The sequence below is a fragment of the Mytilus galloprovincialis genome, chromosome 4 (assembly GCF_965363235.1).
Source record: "Mytilus galloprovincialis chromosome 4, xbMytGall1.hap1.1, whole genome shotgun sequence".
Classification (NCBI taxonomy): Eukaryota; Metazoa; Mollusca; class Bivalvia; order Mytilida; family Mytilidae; genus Mytilus; species Mytilus galloprovincialis.
Window position 1 is genome coordinate 8,193,227 of NC_134841.1, and position 21,002 is coordinate 8,214,228.

At 30.7% G+C, this 21,002-nt stretch overlaps 1 protein-coding gene across 10 annotated transcripts in view; it reads left to right on the forward strand.

Annotated features, from left to right (window-relative positions):
- LOC143071283 (uncharacterized) overlaps window positions 1–21,002 on the forward strand; it is an 89,938-nt gene that overhangs the window by 58,448 nt on the left and 10,488 nt on the right. For all 10 annotated transcript variants that reach the window (XM_076245494.1, XM_076245497.1, XM_076245499.1 and 7 more), the window contains one exon: window positions 17,658–17,840. In XM_076245494.1, coding sequence (XP_076101609.1) covers window positions 17,658–17,840 — 183 coding nt within the window. The remainder of the gene's footprint in view (window positions 1–17,657; window positions 17,841–21,002) is intronic.

Sequence of the window (21,002 nt, forward strand, 5' to 3'; positions counted from 1 at the left end):
CACTAGAGCCGTTTTAGAGTTATGTCCCTTTATAAATGGAAAAATTAAAAAAAAAAAAAGTTTCCGTTCCCTTACTTCGCCTCAAACAAATCTTATAAAACTTATACAAAATGCTTATTACCATAAAACAAATGAATTTTTGTGGCGTCACATTTACTGTTGTTAAGTTATGCCCCTTTACAAATGAAAAAAAGCTGATTTTTTTGTTTTGGTTCTTTAACTTTGGTTTGCCTCAGCCAACTTTAAACTTATACACAATGCTTATTACCTCAAAAAACAGATCAAGTTTGAATGTTGGTGGTGTCACTGCATTTACCATTCTAGAGTTATGCTTCTTTACAAATGGAAAAAAGGAATCTAATATCTGGTAAAAAAATATCAATCATATTATTGTTAAATTTAATGAAATGTATATATAATGCTTATGTCCACTTAACTCAGTTTGAGTTGAAAGTTTGGAAAGGTCACTTTTACAGTTCTTAAGTTATTTCTCTTTTTATGTTTAATGTTAGCAGGGGCATCATCTGTGTCCCTATGGGCATATTCCACATTTATTTCATATTAGGCCCATTTACATGAATTATTCATTGTTTTCTTTAAGGCTTTTTTCATTTTTCATAAAATGATTGGAAATTTGTACAGGTTAAATTTGATTATAAGGTTTAACATAGCAGTTTTAAAGGAGATCACATATGCAGTCAGTGACATCCACTGAGTCTTGACTGAGATTATGATTCTTCCTGTAATAATGAAGAGATATTTATATATTAATAGATTATTATGGAAAAACATATGCCTGAGACATGTTTTGTCCAGATCTTTTATACAGGGTCTTTTTATAATGATAATGGTGCATACAGAGTGTGTCTAGCTAGCAGACTAATTGTAACACATACACACCAGGAATGAAAAATGGATTATTTTAGAAGAAGACCGAACATCAAAAGCATTTCATATATGACAAAATCATTTATGCCATGTTGACAGAATTTTACCAAATACTCTTTCAAACTTGGATTGATAATCATATATTTTTATCTGACTGGATTTGAATTTGATAGAAGCATAATGTAGAAATTTAGATGCTTAACATCAAAACAAAAAATATTAGGATATTAGGATGAAAGTTTTGACTATCATCTTCAATTAATATTATTATTACATGTACAATGTATATGAAAATAAGCAAACTTCATAAATAGTCAAAGAAGTATCTTTCAAATATTTAAATACTTCAGTGCAAGTTGAAGAAGGCCCTTGGCACTGATTTTAGGGAATTTACTATTTCAGCTTCCTGAATATTTACAAATTCATATTTTATTCCTGTATAAATTGCTCCCTTTTAGATAGGATTTCTGTGATTTTTAAAAACAATTTTTGGAAAGATTAGAACTTGTTCTAAATCTTTACTTAGGCACCAGCCTCCCTAACAACAGGACAGGTTAGCTACTGTTACTAAATGTATTTACACTGAAATATAGTTTCCTATGGTTCTCATGTATGTGCACATAATACACATATAAACTGAAAAAAAACTGGGTATATTATTGGAGAAGTACATTCAAGAATGTATGTCATTAAGGTGGGTTGATGTGCAGGCTTTTAAAAAACATTTTGATTAGGTAACTGGGTATTGATTCAACTAGTATGATTGACAACTGTCATTATCACTAAACAATCAGAGACAAGGTGAACCTTTAATTACAATGCCCCACCTCCTAAACTGCCAATCAAATTGACCACATTGCCTATCAACCTCAGTCTTACATAATTATACAGACCACTCACTATAATTCTTAATACACATGTATATGACCTCATAATTGAATACACAAATGTGTATATTAGATGTTTGATATTTTTAAGGATGATAGATTTATTTTATAAGTGATTCTGTAAATTATATCTGAAAGATAAATGATTAATGGATTAACAAGATCTTAAAAAAAATGAAATATGAATATAAATATGAATAAATAAAAGGTATTCAAGTAAGGCCTATAATTTACTTGATAAATTTCCAATAATCATCTGTAATTAATCACCAATTAAATTAGTACACTTTTTTTTTATCAGGAATTGGCTTGAAACAGTGTAAAAATTTTAAAACTTTTAATTATAACTAACCATTGTTTATGAGTTTATTTCCCATCAATCAAGATGTCTATTTTAGTCATTTGAATTTTTATTAGAAGTGAATATATATTTTTGCAATCAAGAAAGAATCCACATTTCAATAATATAAGTTTTTTAATTGGTTTACGTTGAAAAAAAACATTTTCATTATGCCCTGTGTTGAAAAATACTTTAAAAATTGATCAAAAGGCACACTAAAACTTTTAATCTTCAATGCCATATAACCTCTGTTTCAACTTACAAAATGCCCTATAACCATGATAACAACATTTTTCAATTTTTGTTGTTGACACTTTAAAGTTTTAAGCTGTTGGTCCGGATTCATGTCTTACAAGGATAGTTGGTAACATTTACTAGAAGAATTTTTGCATTTTTTTGTTTTTTTGAAATATATTCAGAACCGGCAACATAATTTCGATAAGATATAAACTGCAGTTTAAATAAAATTGTGCAAATTAAGAGACCCATATTATTTAATTTGAGCTCATTTTATCCTCATACTGGAAAAGCAAGTTTCCTTCTAAAGACCTGCTGTAAATGCAATTTTCAGCAATAGTGCTTTATTAATGTTCATTTTCCCCCACCATACCTTAATATGAAATAATTCAAACTACTCTTCTAATCTTTCCATGAGTGATTTCCATCACTTTGATTATATCTGTGTAGGTTAGTGATAAACCTATGAATTTCTTTTATGTTAGACTTATTTGCAGAAACCTCAATATAGGGATAGTGATCCGGTGGCAGCGGTGGCGGCGGCAGCTAACTTCTTAAAAACTTTATATTTTAGAGGTTGGAAGACCTGGATGCTTCATACTTTGTATATAGATGCCTCATGTTACGAACTTTCCGTCAGTCACATGTCCAATGTCCTTGACCTCATTTTCATGGTTCAGTGACTACTTGAAAAAAAGTTAAGATTTTTTTTAATGTTAAATTCTCTCGTATTATAAGCAATAGGATAACTATATTTGGTATGTGCGTACCTTGCAAGGTCCTCATGCCCATCAGACAATTTTCACTTGACCTCGACCTCATTTCATGGATCAGTGAATAAGGTTAAGTTTTGGTGGTCAAGTCCTTATCTCAGATACTATAAGCAGTAGTTCTAATATATTTGGTGTATGGAAGGACTGTAAGTTGTACATGTCCAACTGGCAGGTATCATCTGACCTTGACCTCATTTTCATGGTTCAGTGGTTATAGTTAAGTTTTTGTGTTTTGGTCTGTTTTTCTTATACTATATGCAATAAATCTACTATATTTGGTGTGTGGAATGATTATAAGGCATACATGTCTAGCTGACAGGTGTCATCTGACCTTGACCTGATTTTCATGGTTCAGTGGTCAAAGTTCAGTTTTTTGAGTTTTGGTCTATTTTTCTAATACTTTATGCAATAGGTCAACTATATTTGGTGTATGGAAATATTTCATGATCTATATGTCAGTTGCACAGGTTTTTTTTTTACCTTGACCTCATTTTCACGGTTCATTTCTAAGTGTTAAGTATTTGTGTTTTGGTCTGTTTTTCTTAATTTATAAGCAATAGGTCAACTATATTTGTTGTATGGAAGAATTGTTAGCTGTGCATGTCTGTCTGGCATGGTTCATCTGACATTGACCTCATTTTCATGGTTCATTGATCAATGTTTAGTTTTCTTGGTTAATGTTAAGTTTATGTGATAGTTGTAATAAAGCTTTATATATAGGACTATCAACATAGTATCAATGATTAGTAAAGAAGGCGAGACATTTCAGCGTGTGCACTCTTGTTTAGCGTTTTACATCACTTTAATTTTTGACGTTGGTAATTTAGAGTTGTATTTATTTCCTTCTCCGTAATGTTTGTTTCTGTTACTGTAAAATTAATCTCATCATTGGCGTCGTATTAGAAAAGACGATTTGATTATAGCTTTTTGTATGTTGTTTTCTCATAAATGTGTCATACAAACAATGAAATAATCAATTTTATAACCGGATTAACTTAAAAACTTGTTTTAATTTCCCAACTTGCATTGATTTTTTCATTACCTGTGTGTCTCATTAAAAAAATATTCCCAGTTAGATAATTGTCTACACCAACTGTCCAATTATACGTGACAGTTACCAAAAGGACTTTTGTCAGGAAAAATCCCCAACCTCAACTATGATTGTAATTTTTGCATCTAGTATATAAGTACCAGTTTATCTGTTTCATTTACCAGAAGGAATTGAATTTATTCTGTGCATCAATACCGTTTGTAACTAATGATAAATCAAGCAAATAAACCACACAAGGTTACTTTTAAACAACAAGTTCCGAAGATGATTTCCTATCATTACATTGCTGATTGCACTAGTTTCTAACGTAAAAAAGAAAAGAAAAAAACTTTAAAAAAAAAAAAGTCGGATCAAAATTAGTTTTTGAATTTAAGATTGAAAATTAATTGTTCGAGAAGGAATTTTTTTAGTTAAGAATAAAATTGAGACTTAAATATAAATTCTTAATTGAATATTGTGCTAAGTTGGAAAGTGATGCGTGTTTAGCATTGAGAAGTTCATTAATCATACTAGGCTTACATTATTATTGAATAGTTCCTGAGAAATTAGCATGTTCATAACTAGTCTGTTGTAAAATCAAAAATTAATTTTATATGTCAGTGAACTCTGCTTGATACCAACGGAGTAAATTTCTTATTGCCGCATAGGATTATTCCACTTTTGAATAATTAATGATAGGCTTTGATTGGACAATAGGATTAGTAACTGTTGAAGTGGACTTGGTTAATTTATAGTTTTATATGAATATGTATGCTTTTCAAGGATACTTACAAGAAAAGATACGACTTATGCAATTATATTATATTTTGAAGAAGATAACAATTCAGTATTTTCATATTGAAAATTATGATACAAATTTCATAAACTGAGTATAAGAAAACATTTGTAAACATGGACTGTATTTCGGTTATTTCAGAGATCCGCAAGATGTGTTTAAACGGTTCTAAAAAATGTCAGTTAAAGTTAGCGAAATAATAAATTTATTAAGAAACACAGTAAATGAAAAATTAGATATTATAAAGGATTTAAAATGTTCACTATTGGAGGGTATTTTCGAATGCCAAATTATCAAACCACTAAATATGAACCTGTGGAACTTATTTTGGAAACACAGAAAGAGGTAAGACTGTTGTTTATTATAAAACACATTATTTTTTGTCTCTTAAGTGTTAATGAAGAGTTTATAGTTTTATCTGAAAGCTGTTTAAAATTCTGTTAAATGGAAAATAAATTTCACTATGAGTTATTTTTAGTTTTTTTACAATATTTTCTTTGTTTGAAAATTAAAGTTTTTATTGCAACTACAGTTGTTGATTTATGAACTTTTGTACCATGAAGGCTATATTTTTTTTAGGTGAAATATTCTGATGCATTTTTGGACCCATCACTTATAACTGCGATAAACTTACAGTGTGTCTTACCCGTGTATTTTCGTACTTTATTTGGCCTTTTTAACATTTTTTGATACAAGCAACTTTGATGAGTCTTTTATAGACGAAACACAGTCTGGCTCATATTTAAAATTTGAATCCTGGTATCAATGAAGAGTTTATTTATCTATTCTGAAACCCATTCTTGACTTATTATTTTTTAAATAACTTTAACTGGAATTTTTACACTTTTATTTTTTGCCTCTGGAACTCTTTTGTTACATTTTTCTATTTCCTAGTTTTTTTTGGGTCTATCTAGGCTTGACAAAGTTGCAAAGGTGAGACTAGTCTTGCTGTTTCATGTATTGGTGGTGTGAGCAATTTGTTAAAATTTTAGATTATATGGCTGTGTTCCCTGTGTCAAGTTCTACTGAATGTGAAACATTTGCTTAGTTAAAATGTTTTAAAAATATGTGATAGTTCCATTTAAGTGAAACCACTAATGTTATGTCAATGATATTCAGTATACAGTTGTAGTAGTGGCACATATGTAGTAGAATCTGCTTACCATTCCTGAGCACCTAATATCCCCCCATTTTTGGTGGGGTTTGTGTTGCAGTCTTTAGTCTTAAGAGTTGAGTTTTTAAAAGCAGGTGATGTTTAACATTTGATCAATTTTATTCCTTTTTCATGGCACTCACACCATTGTCAGTTTGTTTTTCTGTGTATGAGTTTTAATATCCCTTTCAACATTTTGCATAGTTTGCATGTATGAGGGTTTCGATGGGGTTAAATGATTAAAGAATAATGCCCTTAAACAATGAAGATTAGAGAATAACGGGCAAAAAAAATGAAGATCAGAGAAATGTGTGGTCTAATTTTTTGAAGATTAGAGAAAAAAGAGGTTAATTTTTTGAAGATTAGAGAAAAAAGAGGTTAATTTTTTGAAGATTAGAGAAAAAAGGGGTGAAAATTAAATGTTTACAGAATAACAGACCCTCATGTATTAAGTATAGCCATTTGAAAGTTTACTTTGGTATTATACAATCAAAATTAGGTAAACATATCTCTTTGTCACAAGATTGTCTAATCCGTTTATTTAGTAATTGAAACTTATTTCAATGCATAGATTAAAACCTATTACAATATATATGCATAATTTAAAAATGCATATTTGTTTATAACCCACAAAAACTGCAGTATTAAAGCAAAAAAGATATTTTGTTGATCTTTGTTAGTCTCTGAATTTATTCAAAACTTTTTATACACAGGGTGATTTATAGTTTGGCAAATTGTTAAGATTCCAGTGTCTTCCATTTGAGGCTGTTGACTTCTTGAACTCTTGGATTATTTTTGTTGTGGGTTGTTGTCTTATAGATGTAAATATCTCACCTTTTTGTTTATATGTAAAAAGCAACATTTTATACAATATTAAATAAACAATGTCAGATCATTGTATGATCATGGTATTGTTTTGAACAAAGAAAACTTTTTGTTTTCTTTTTTTTCTATTTCTTTTTCTTTTTCCTTTTTTCCCAACCTGAATACAAGATTAAGATCAATACAAAGCTAGAAAACAAAATATCTGATGGAGTTTAAAAAAACCCATATTAACACAAAATGCCATTTATTTAGAATTACAAACTACCTACAGATGATACCAGTTAGTAAATATTGTCAAAGCCATAGGTATACAATTGTGATGAAATACATGTGTTTTTCTCGTATGTTTCTATTGATAAAATTAATGAAATGAAATTGAACTCAGCTGTTTCTATAATCCTCTCTGTATTAGAGATTCTGTGTAGAAATGATCAAAATAAGCAAGATTAATCTCTAAATGATATTTTCTAATAAGATTTGGATTATTAGAGCTCGGAAATTAGATGTGGATTGTAAAAATTAGGTAGTAGGTAGCTACAAAAAAACAAATTACAAAAAAAGCTGGTAAATCAGGAATATTCTAATGATTTCTGAAGTGATAGTTACATTTTGAATCTTTTTTCTTTTTTACACTTTTAATGACAAACAAATCTGGAATTTGTTAAGAAGTAGTTAAAACATGTATTGCACTACTCAAAAAAAATATTGTTGTTTAATATTTCCTAGAGTATTCAAATATATTTGAGCAACTTCAAAAAACAAATCTTTGTCTTATTTAAAATGACAAAATCTCCATTTCCATTATAGTGACCATGCATGGATACTGGTAGCTAAAGTTAGTATGTGCCTCAAATTGTTAATATATATTAGAAAAATTAGGATTGCCACTCAGTTAGGAGACTAAAAAAACATTAGGGATTAAGGATCTAAAAATTGGGGTCACAATTTATTTTTCTAATTCTTTGTAGATAACCAGAAACCTATAATGTGCCAGATATTTAATTACAATTCAAACTCAGACCTGTTTCCAGGTTGAATATTGTGTCCATTTTTTCCCCCTTTTTGTTCAGGGTTTGAGATCTGCGGTCGTATCCAGCTGTGTTGGTGAAGCAGTTTATTTTCAGAGAAGTGGGATATTGAGGATCGATGTTGTACTTTCCAATATTTTTGTTGATTCCTGTTATGCCTTTTATGTACTTTGTAGTAGTAATTCTTCCTGAATTCATAAATACTAAATATCTGAATTGCTAAATAAAAGAAACAAAAAACTGATGAAATTCCTGAATTGTTAAAGACTCATATAGACATGGTAGCTTAAAAGATTTATACTTTTGTTATATATATGAAAATACATCTCTAATCACACTGTGATGATGTATAAAACAACAATACCAAATTACTATTGCAAATCATTTATCAGCAAACAAAACATGACAATAACTTGATAAATAAAGCCCTGACTGCCCTAAGGACATTGATAAATAAAGCCCTGACTGCCCTAAGGACATTGATAAATAAAGCCCTGACTGCCCTAAGGACATTGATAAATAAAGCCCTGACTGCCCTAAGGACATTGATAAATAAAGCCCTGACTGCCCTAAGGACATAGTTGTTTTTTCCACTTTTTACTTTTGGTGATTTTGATTCATTCATTGTCAGTCTGTATAACCAAACTTTCTGAAAAACGTTTAATAAGAATTGTAAATCATACTGATTAGAGAATAAATCTTATTTACTTGGTAGGTTGTTCCCAATAATTTGATTCATATGTTTATTTCTTTTCAAAGATTCCAAGTTTTTGTATTGCCTGACAGTGTAAAAAAAAAAAGACTTAAATATGCTGTTTCCATTGGCAGTTGCTTCTACAATGTATTAGTTTGTGATTAGGTCAGTTTATGGGGAGGTCAATGATATTTGGTATGCAGTTGTATTAGCATTGGCACATCTTATTTCTATGGAGATTATTTGTTCTTGCTTGCTTATTCATGGTCAATTGACTTTGAAAGTTTTACTTAGTTTACATGTATTAGTTTGTGATTAGGTCTGTTAAATGGGGACCACTAGTGGTTGGTCAATGATAAATGGTATGTTTATACATGTAGATGCAAAAGCATTGGCACGTCTCATTTCAATGTTTAACCTCCTTAACAATAACTAATGAATTCTGATTTATTTGATCATAGATAATTTAGTCAAAATTATAATCTAATTTAATCAATTTTAAAACCTTATTTCAATTGGTAACTAATGAAATTGTAGAAGGAGAAATTATGCCTAGAGAGAAAAAGATTTTTTTTCACAGTAAATTGCAGCAGAATAATACAATTCTTGATTAAAACTAATTAAAAACAACAAAATGCCAGTCTTGATTATTGAATATTACCTGACAAATTTGCAGGAATATTACTAAATTTTACCTCATGAATCATTGATTAGTTGTTCATTTTGATCAATTTTATTATTTTGAAGCTTTCCTGAATAGTACATTTCACAGAGTTGTCAATATTTTATCAGATCCTGAAAAGCATATTGTTTTCCATAATTGAAAATTGATGTTTTGTGTGAGAAACACATTTACAGCTGAGATTACCTTTGATGTTAGAGCTTCAGGTGTAGCAATCTTTTGATTTTTACTCTGAAAATAGAGAAGACTTAAGCTTACAGGCAAATGTCTGGAAAGATTATCTTCTACTTGATATATATAACAACTAAAATCTAAAGGGGGTGGATGTTCCTTTTGATGTTAAACTGTATAAATTATCCAGCAGGGAATTGAATTTATAATAACTTCTTATTTGTCTGGCCAGTTTACATCCCAATGATCATTTGAATTAGAATTTTTTGGGGCTGTATATTATAGAGCTGAGGCCACTAAAACGCTATTCTGAGATTCCCATCTAAATTTGTTTCCCCAGACTGAAATATCAATCAGTACACCTCCAATTGATTGAGTATAGAATGGCATAAACAGGACTGAAAAAAGCATGACAAAATTGTCCAGTAATTTTATTTAATCTTTTATAGCTGAGCTTTTTTGCTGTTTTTCTGTCTTACTTAACATCATAGGAGGCTAAAACCCTATATAATAATGTACATAAAATCCTTCTTTAAGAGCAATAGCATTTTATATAGATCTTGACTTTCTAATCATGTTTGGATGTTTACAGTTTCTGTATATCCATTTTAGTTTTAAAGATAATAGGCAAAAGTGCTTAAAATCATTATTGAATGCTGATAAATCCTATAAGAGGTGTTTTAACATTTCAGTCATATGACATTTTTGTAGATCTTTAACTGCTGATCAACTTCGCTATTAAAATTTCTGTCTTTTTTTCTATAATGGTTTTCATGATATTAGACAATATGCGTAAGTTTAATACACAAAAAAGGATTAATTTAGCATTTCAGTCAAATTGGTATTTTGTAGATTTTTTTTATTGGTAATCATTTCTGCTGTTTACAGTTTATTTATGTCTATATTAATTATAGTTTTCAAGATTATAGACAAACAAAGTATAATTGTTTGAAAAACAGCAATTAAGGAGAATTGCTTCTATATTGAGTCATCTGATAAGTTTGGTTTAAAGGAAAAATGTGCAGATTTTGACATTCTTAAAGGAACACTTGCTACGATTTATATGAAAAATCTAAAGTTTGATTTTTATTGTTCAATCATTAATGAAAGTGAAATAGTGAAATTATAATTTGCTTTTTGCACTCAATATTATTAAATTTTATCAAATTAAGCTAAGAAATATTGATGATAATTATTCACTTGCAAGTGAATAATTCGACCTCATTTAATCAATATCCATGTGAACTTCAATTTAATCCCTTAGCTAGAGATGGATAATGCATGAAATGTGGGTGTTCTGTTATTTTAAAAAATAACAGAACACCCACATTTAAAAATGAAAAGAATGTCAACATTGAAAGTGAAACAAAGGAACCCAAGAAACCCACAAAAATTGGTATCCTACAATTAATAATGAAGAATGCTTATAAAAATCAAATACAAGTTCTCTCGACCCTTACTATAGTGAATATTTTTCTAGAGATAGAGTCTCCATAATTCATACTGGAAATGGTTCTTCCTTGAAGTAAACAGAGTAAGGTCATGTCTGATTATAAATGTCTTTGTTTCAATTATTTTGTTTAAAATATAATGAAGATCGAAGAAACTTTTTAGCCATACAAAAGTATTGGAGATTTGCTACAAAAAGGTTTCTGAAAATAATCAATGTTGACAACTCTACATCCGACACTTATTCAATATAAGATGTAATTGACTTGTGTTTATTATTGTCTTTAGGGTTTTTGTTCTCTAACAAATTAAGTTCTGACTTATACTGCACAAAGTTTACCAGAATAATCCGAGAAGAAAACACTTCTTGCCATGATCACCACAATCAGCAGCTTAATCCATCATGTATTGTGTGCCGACATGTTAGACGTGGTGAGAAACACTCACGTTTTGTACTAAAATTCAATATGAATACGACCATTGGGCATTCGGTTAATACTTTGCACTAAAACAGAATATGAAAGATCTAAAGATGAGACAGTTTTCTTGAGAAAATCACATTTTGCACAGAAATTGTATTCATTAAAGCCATTGAACATAGGGTAATATATTGCACCAAAATCGAAATGATATAGAAGAGAATGACTCTGACAATTCCTTTTTTTTTTTTAATTGAACTGAAAAATTAGATTCAATGACCGCAATGAACTAACAGAAAAGTTTTTCTTTTGATGTTAAAGACTTTATCAGTTAATGAAAATCTTAAAGTTAGACTGTTATGAACAGTTGAAGTTGGAGTCCAATTGACTTGAAACTTAGTACACATGTTCACTATGATGTGATCTTTCTAGTGTTGATGAGGGGGCCTCAGTGGCCAAGTGGTCTATGTAGTTCTACATCTGTAATTACTAGCCAGTCAACACTGAGGTTGTGAGTTATAACCCTGCTCGTGCAAGTGCACTCGACTCCAATCTTAATTGACTAGGATTGTCAGTTTTCCTATCGAAGGTCACTGTTTTCTGGGCACTCCTGCTTCCTTCACCAATAGAATCGGGCTGCCACGAAATAGCCCTAAAGTGGCACTTAGAAGTGGTGCTAAAACACCAACTATCAATCAATCTAATGTTAATACAATGTACCCAAAAAGAGTTTTGAATCCAATTTTAAGGTCCACTTATTATAGAATATTATAGTACCAATTGGGCATCCTTGTACTATAGAAACATTCTTGTTTCTTATTGTATTGAAAGTGTAGATAAAAAGAATTTGAAATAGCAGCAATAATCAGCAAGACAAGATCTTCTCATTAATAGTTAACTCTTTTAAAGAGTTATTGCCCTTTAATGACATTTTTTCCCCTCCCATTTATTTGTGCTATGGACAAAACTTAAGTATATAGAGATAAATGATATACAGAAAACAAATAGTTTACACTATAAATAAGTGTCAATGGATGTGAAGATGCACATTTATCACAGTGAGTGACAGAGGATTTTTCTAGTCCTTTTTGTTCAATTCCTCCATGGAGCCCTCAAATAATTTGTAACAGTTACAAAGTGAAATTGACACTATGAGCTGACGATTGGCGGAAAAGAATCACTCATTCCCGTGTAATCTCTTCAAGTAAATAATTATTCATTGTAATGTAACAATTGATTTAAATAGTAACTAACAATAATTACTAACATTGCGTGCAAATGCTTTTATCTCTACCTATGGCTTCAGTAAATTCAGCATCAAAGTTCAAGAATGATATGGTGTGGGCAATGCTTTAATAGTGCCATTAACATATATTGTACAATTATAGCAGAGCAATATCTGTATAATTAGACACCCAATTGAAGGATAAATGGTAATAATTCATGAGAATGCTATTTCAGCCTTCTAGCTAAATATTTTATCCATTAGACAAGAATAGAAATAAATACAAAGGTTTGTTTAATAAGAATGAGCAGTTGATAACTTTAAACAATTGTCGAAGTAGTTGGATAACTGCTGCAGTAAATCTGATTCTCAGCAAATGACCAAAAATATTAGCAGTGACAAATAAAAAAATGAATGCTGTCTGTTAGCTTTACAGCATTTGACAACTATGGACTGGGTATAGAGAAATGGGGTTTTTAGATAATTTTGACAATTTTACTATAGATTTTATTTACGCTCTATTTCCAGAAAGTTTCACCAAAATGTATGACATACTGTGGATTCATTATTATTCGTTGGTTAACAATTATTCGTTGTTTTCGTGGGTAAAGGTAAACCACAAGTTTAAATATTCAACGAATTACAAATTTTCTATCAGTGTTTATGTAGACTTTGGCAAAACCACGAAAAGACAATATTTCCTCAATCCACGAAAACTGGTACCCACAAAATTAAATGAATTCACAGTAGCCGTGTTCTTTTTCCTTATAGGTAATCTAGTTTTTGTCAATTTTAAAGTAAAATTTTGACATTGATATCTAATATAAAGTTAATATCAATAGATACCTTTTTAAAAAAATCCCTCAAATAAATCATGAAATGGTGCTTATCCACTTTCTTGCAAAAGTAAAATATTAATTTGGAGAGGTGATGAAACAGGTTATACAGTTACTGCAAATAAGCTTACAAATCCATTTATGAAATAGAATTTTAAATAGATTTGCTGCTACAGAAATATATTTCTTATTTAGGAAGCTTACAGCAACAATCTGTCCCATGTCTTAAAATTTAAATTGAATGGCATTTGAAATTCTGCTGAATTTGTAAATTTTAAAGACCACTAATAATAAAATGACTTAAATGGGAATGTCTCTATTAAGTTGTCAGCTCCTAACAACATGTTGTCAATATTTTCCTAACTATGTTGATTCATTTATAAACAATTATTTAGCAATTTTGTTGAAAAGAAAAATCAATTAAGAAAAGTAACTTCTTCATTACTTGGAAGTAATGTAAGAATCTTGTGTGATTTTTCTTTGCATGTAGCATAAGAATGACACTTTTGATATGTTGTCAAGAATTGTTGAGGCTTCCCCGTTATAGCAGGATGTTGTCAAGAACTGTTGAGGCTTATAGTTTCTGTAAAGAATAAAATTTCCAGGAGGTGAATTTGAATAAACCCCTGCCAAGGACTATGTCAATTTCCATATGGACTCTTAAATTAATATTCTAATCAATAATTTGTCTTTTGAAATCTACTGGAATGGAATTTTTCTGTCTATTCAGACCACCACAAGCTAGAATTGTTGTTTTAAGATGAAAAATCTGTTTTTTGTTATGATGTTCATCAGGTATTGACAAAAACAGATATTCTTTGTTTAGAAAAACACAAGAATTTTGCAGTCTGCTAATTCTATTGGCAAAACATATGTGTCCTTTTGTATAACAGAAACTTGCAAATTGCTTCAGGGTTCAAAAAGATGGAAAAATTAAGATAATTATGAAGCTTACTATTGTATTGTCTGTACTGATATTGAAGGAATGATTGAGGATTGTGATTACTAAAATAGTTTCCCTATCATTTTTTCTTCTTCAGTTATATCTTTTTTGTCTGTTGTTTTTGCTGCTATATAAAAGTAGGGAGATGAAGTGACAATAACCAAGGGCAAAACAGATTAAGTTTGAATTTGGTTGTTGTCTTTTTCTCTGTTTTCTACTTATGTCCCTTTATAAATTGAAAAATTGCTAAATTTGCCATATATTTACAAGAGCCGGGGGAACTGTGTCACATGGACACATTTTCATTTCTTATTTATTACAAGACACTTTTTGCACTCATCATTTAATAAAACCAAAGGCAAAAATTATAATTTCACATGTTTCATTGGTCCAAGGGAAGATAACTGAAAGGTCAGTAATGACATACTGTCTTTAAGAAAGGATAACAGGACACCATGAAAAACGGATAACCTTGTCTGATAGAGAACAACACAATATTTCAACATACACAAATTGAAAATATCAAACCAAATCAGTAATGGCAGGCTATTTACATTGTTGTCTGTGTTTTATGCTTGTAGCTTAAAAAAAATATAAATTGACTTCCTCTTCAATGGAAATTTATTAAAGCCACCTTTAAGTTCAAGGTTCTAAAGACAGAAATTTCTGATGTAAACTGTATTTATTGAATGTTGAAAACAGGAATAATTTTACTCCTGGAGATGTTTCCGTATTGCTGGTTGTCCGTGGGGATTAGATTATGGAGGGTTATTAAAATCTCAAGATTCCAGTTGACAGTTTTAGGTTTTCATTAATTGGTTATTTTATCCTACAAACAATGACATAATATCTTGAAATTGTCGTAAATATTAATGGCACCATCATTAATTCTTCTGGTTGATTCTAATAATTTGGTACAATTAGGGAGCATGTGGCGAATAAAATTGTTCAATAGTGAATAGAATATCTCTTATGACATTTTATAACTGTCAGATTAATGACATACTGGTATGCTTAAAGACAAAACAAAATATCTCAAGAAGAAAAATGCTATGTTTGATTATTTCCAAAAGGAATGAAACAGATTAATTCCCACATTCAGACACTTAATTGTGTCTCAGCTGGCCAAAACAAAATGTAACAACTCAGAAGACTCTCATAAGAATTGGATATCCCTTGATATCAACACTCGTAATTTGATTTGAATAATAATTTTAAACTTGCCACAGGCTTTATATTAAGATATTGAAATTAAATAATAGATATTCAATTCTCACTCTTTTTAAAACATATAAGTCATTTGCAACCATCCAATAATTTATTTTATATTCCATGGGATTGATATGATTATGAAATCTTTTATCAAAAATCAAAATAATTTGACTGATAGCCATAAAATTAATTCAGTAACTTTTATTTTTATTTTAATTAAATAATCGTTATTTACTCATCAGAATTTAAGCATTTGCTTAGCTTTAGAAAGGTAAACAAACTGATATTACATTGATAGTGTTGATGCTTAAGAGTTTATAGTCACAGACACCTGTTTTACTGGGCAAACTGTGTTTGCAACTATCACACCTCTCATTGATTTCCACAACTGAATAGATGGACTGTGATAGTGTTAGAATTGATATCAACTTGATTTTTGTTACTCATTTATAGAACTTCTGTTTACCTTTTTTTGAAGACTAGTTTCTTTCATTTTGCTATTTTTCAGAAATCAATGTTTTGCCTTTCTGAACTAACATGCAATGACATTGGTTCCTTGGACAGATCAAATCTTAGTTTAATTTCCATTTATATGACCTTTCAAATTACAACCATGGCCACTATTGAAAATAAATAATTGTGTATTAGTACCAGATGGCCATTGAGTTTTTGTCAAATCTTTTTAGTATTAAAGTTAGAAAATAGAAATAAATTCTTAACAGTCCACCCACTTATTAATTTTTTGTGAACATTTAATATGCTTTTCATAGTGAAGATTTCAACTTTTACTCATCCTTTTATGGGAATAGTTTCTCATTTGGTTATCTGAATATCATATGTTGCAAAAACTGCAGTATATTTACATAATAATAACTTTATGTGATGTAATATAAGTAGAGATGGGTTACCAGATTATTTAACAGCTGATCCTTTCAGTCTGTATAATCAATTCAATTACTTATGTATAATCTACAAATGGCTTAATGTTAATAAGGTTATAAAGCTATGATACCGTCTGCCTGTCAGATTCCCATGCTAATTCTTGTGCAGTATCTGATTTTTAATATATTTAACATTTACAATTTCGTACCAAAACCTATTTTCTCAATTTCTTAGACGATCTGCTATAGAATTCATTTATGTTGAAAAGTTTTTAGGTATCTTAAGTGTCATTATGGTTAGTAAGAAGGTTTCATCTTTTACACTGCAGGAATGTCTTTTCTTACAATTTTCACGATCATTAAAAACCAGCTTTCTTGTTTTTCTCTGGAGGACAATTTTATTCTAGAATTGGAGAGGAAAAAATACCGCTTTATTACAATAATTGCTAATGGAAAAACTTGAGATTATAAAATGGCTTTATAATGGACTTGATTTTGAATTTAATGTCGGGTTTGCGATTATGGAGGAACAAAATATTGAATAGTCAGCATATTTTGTTTTATGGTTAACGAAAAAACCATGGTGAAATATTGGTCCATGAGTCATCTGATTAAGTTTTTGCCCTGTTAAAATAAACATGCAGTATAATGTCAGCCCTCATCTAAACAATGAAAATGGACATCAAAAGTGTTGACCTTTTTGAAAGGGCTGGAATTATAAAGATAGGTTGATCAAAAGAAAATGCAATGAAAATTATGTCAAATTAAATGCAAAGAAAATTTTGTCAAATTCACTGTATTTGGCTTATAAAAAGTGTTTTCTTTCTTGACAGGGACATTTTTGCTGGTCATAAGTAATACTTTGCATTGATGACACTATATTCTTACTCACTAAATACTAATGTTATAACTTGAAAATCTGTTATTTCAGGCTAATGAACTGTTTTGAACATCACAGTCTTATGTTACATTCTTTATGTTTTGAAATTATCTTTCATGTGTTAGCTACATTGTTTAACTTAGTTAACACAATCAGGTGAGACATCCATTTCACCTCATGTTTATTTCACTCTTTTAAGTGCTATGTTTTGCTTGGTGTCAACAAAGAGACCCGAGTCACCTGAGCTTATCATCTGTCTGATTAAAATTTGATCATTTGTTTTATACCTATCTTTTTGTATATTTTAGGCTCAACTGATAGCTCAGTCCATAGGCCAAGCCTTCCAGGTGGCTTATATGGAATTTCTGAAGGCCAATGGAATAGAAGATCCTGGTCTTATGAAAGAAATTGATTATCAAGATGTCCTCAATCAACAAGAAATATATGGGGAGGAATTAAATCTGTTTGCCAATAAAGAAAAACACAAAGAGGTGAGCAGAAGACAACAAAGATATTTACATGTATCATGGACTTTCAAGTTTTTACATGCATACATCCCCAAAGTTGCACATACAATCGGTACATCTGTGTATACCTTAAATTCTATAGACCAATCTCCAATTGTCAATCGCCTAAATGTCTATTAACAATTCTGACAAAGAACATTAACAGGGGATAATACATAAATTTTAAAGTCGTTTATAGTTTCTTTAAGACATGACCCCCTTATTTATTTGTAAAATAGGACATACTGCAGATTTATAATTATTCGTTGGATACCAATTTTCGTGAGTTCAGGTGAACCACAAATTTAAATGTTCCACGAATTACAAATTTTCTATCTGGTTGTTATAATGCAGAAGTTGGCAAAACCAGGAAATCACATATCCACCAAAAGGCAAATGATCTGCAATCCAAAAAAATTGGTACCCTCAAAAGAAATGAATGCAGAGTAGTCTTAAAAAAGGGGCAAAACTGACATTTGAGATATCTACCACCTTAGAGATCCATTTGCCTTACATTTAACCTAGAGTGACCTATACCATTGGATATAATGTTGAATAGAGTTTTTTTTTTATATGCATATCTAATTATCCTTTTATGTCAAATTTTTATCATTGATTCTTTTTGACCAAAAAACATTGTCTTCCTGAAGCCCCAGTCCCACTAGACTACGATCGCACCACGATCACCGCGATCTAAAATAAATTCATATCGCAGTGAAGTCGCAGTATGAGCGGCATGAAAATTTAAATTTTGCTTTCACAATGCTACTACGTATTCATTACGCTTCTACAACAATCCCGCTACAATTATACCATATCTCACCGCGGTTATTCTGCGACCTCACTACGCTTATCAAGATCTTATCACTATGACCGTACTGCGAGTTATCCGAATGCAACACGATCTTACCACGCTTCTACTGCAATTATAGCACGTTCTTACCACAATTATACAAGCAGTTACGTTCATACTGCGATCTTACAACATTCTCAGCAAATAACGTCAACATCGTGTTCCAAGTTAATACAGTTCCTTTCCTTCTATTTCTGATTTATACGTAGATTTCTAGGAAACAATACAGGTATGCCACCACAATCTACTAGAACACACGGGTGTGGTGGTAGGGATTGATGTAAAGCCAGAGGGAGCTCTGATAGTAACGAATCCTGATTAAACAGAGATGTTGGAACGACCAATCCAACCGAAATTACAACCTATTGCTAGTCCATAAAGCTCAAATAACGATATTTTAGTGAGCGATAGCAGAAATGACATAGAGGTGTGAATAGAATAGATGTGTCAATAGATATAGGAAGATGTGGTACGAGTGCCAATAAGACAACTCTCCATCCAAAATAACAATTTATAAAAGTAAACCATTATAGGCCAATGTACGGCCTTCAACACGGAGCCTTGCATGGCTCACACTGAACAGCAAGCTATTAAGGGCCCCCAAAATTGCTAGTGTAAAACCATTTAAATGGGAAAACCAACGGTCTAATCTATATAAAAACGAGAAGCCTGGTTGAGTTGTTCGAGAAAATTGACAAGATGTTCTTAATACATACAGACAAACAAAACCTGGAGAGACTTAAGATATTGTATTTGAAAATGACAATGAGAATGATGGTCGTAGTATAAACATAGTCAGGTTGTAAGAAGAGCATGATGAGGACAGCAAGGGTGTACTGTTGTCATAAACAGCTTGGTATAGTCATAGCAGAAGCGTAGGCAGGTCATGGTGAGAACCATACTATTGTCGTAAACAGCTTGGTATAGTCGAAGCGGAAGCGTAGGCGAGTCGTGGTGAGAACGTGATGGTCGTATTGAGGTCGTAATAACGTCGCTGTATGATAGAAGCGCAGTCTCTCTAAATATAATCACGCTTTTGATACGCTCTCGCTACGATGGTATAGCGATTTTTGTGATCTTACTACGACCTTAGTGCCCTCTCACTACGCTTCTAATACAACATGATTTTGCCACGACTGCACCACGATTGTTTTGAACATTTTCAAAGTTGGCCACACTCATCACGATCCTGAAGACCTCTCGACGACCATGATACAACCTACTGCGATCTACACGATCGTACTACGATCATCAAAATTTGCATTTTTTTCACAGATCTTAGTGCGATTGTGGCCTAGTGGGACTGCGGTATTAGCTTTATATTAAGTTTTGAAAAACACCAATCAATGCTGTTTTTCTTTTTGACTACAGAGGTTTTTGAAAATTTGTAATTGATGAAATAAGCCTGCAGTAGTATTCATTTGGAACTAATTTTTTTGTACTTCTTAGCTAATTGAATGCAACTGATTTTATCAGCTTTCTTGGAATTGCCTTGTGGCAGCTCCTTATAAAATTTTATTTTATTAAAGATTGGCACTGCTGAATAGTATATTAAAATCAAACCATATTATAAAAATATGTTATATTTAAAAATCTGCTGTGAGCCACTTTTCATATATTTACATTGTATTATAATCCTGAACTAGAAAAATGGATGCAGTAACCATAAACAGTCTTCTCAATTAGAACAGACTACAGTATCAGCCTACAGATAGATAAATCAGATGTTATTTGTCTTTAACATGATGTCCAATTAAACATTTTGTATGTGTGTGCTAGTTTTTACTCATTTTCCTCAAAAATGTGTTGTAATTTGTTACAGAAGGTGAGAAATATCTTTCAATTTACACACAGTAAAAAGTAAAATCACATAAATACTGAACTCCCAGGAAAATTCAAAACAGAAAGTCCCTTATCAAATAACAATATCAAAGCTCAAACACATCAATTGAATGAACAACAATTGTCATATTTATCTAGCTAAACCTCTCACTTATATGACAGTCTTATTAAATTCCATTATAATTAATGTGTGAACAAAACAAACAGACATAATAGGTAAAATATGGGTACAGCAGTCAATGTTGTGTTATTAACTTAATCCCTATAATAAGGTATTCAGCTCATGAATTATAGTCATAGGGTGCTTGTTCCTTGTTCTTATATGTTGCTTGGTTGATTATATGTTAACCTCAAAAATCACAGAAACTTTTTTTAAGTATCTTTCCATTGTTTATGGCAATGATTAACTAGAATCAGAAGTAAGGTGGATTTATTTATTTTTTGCGGGAATC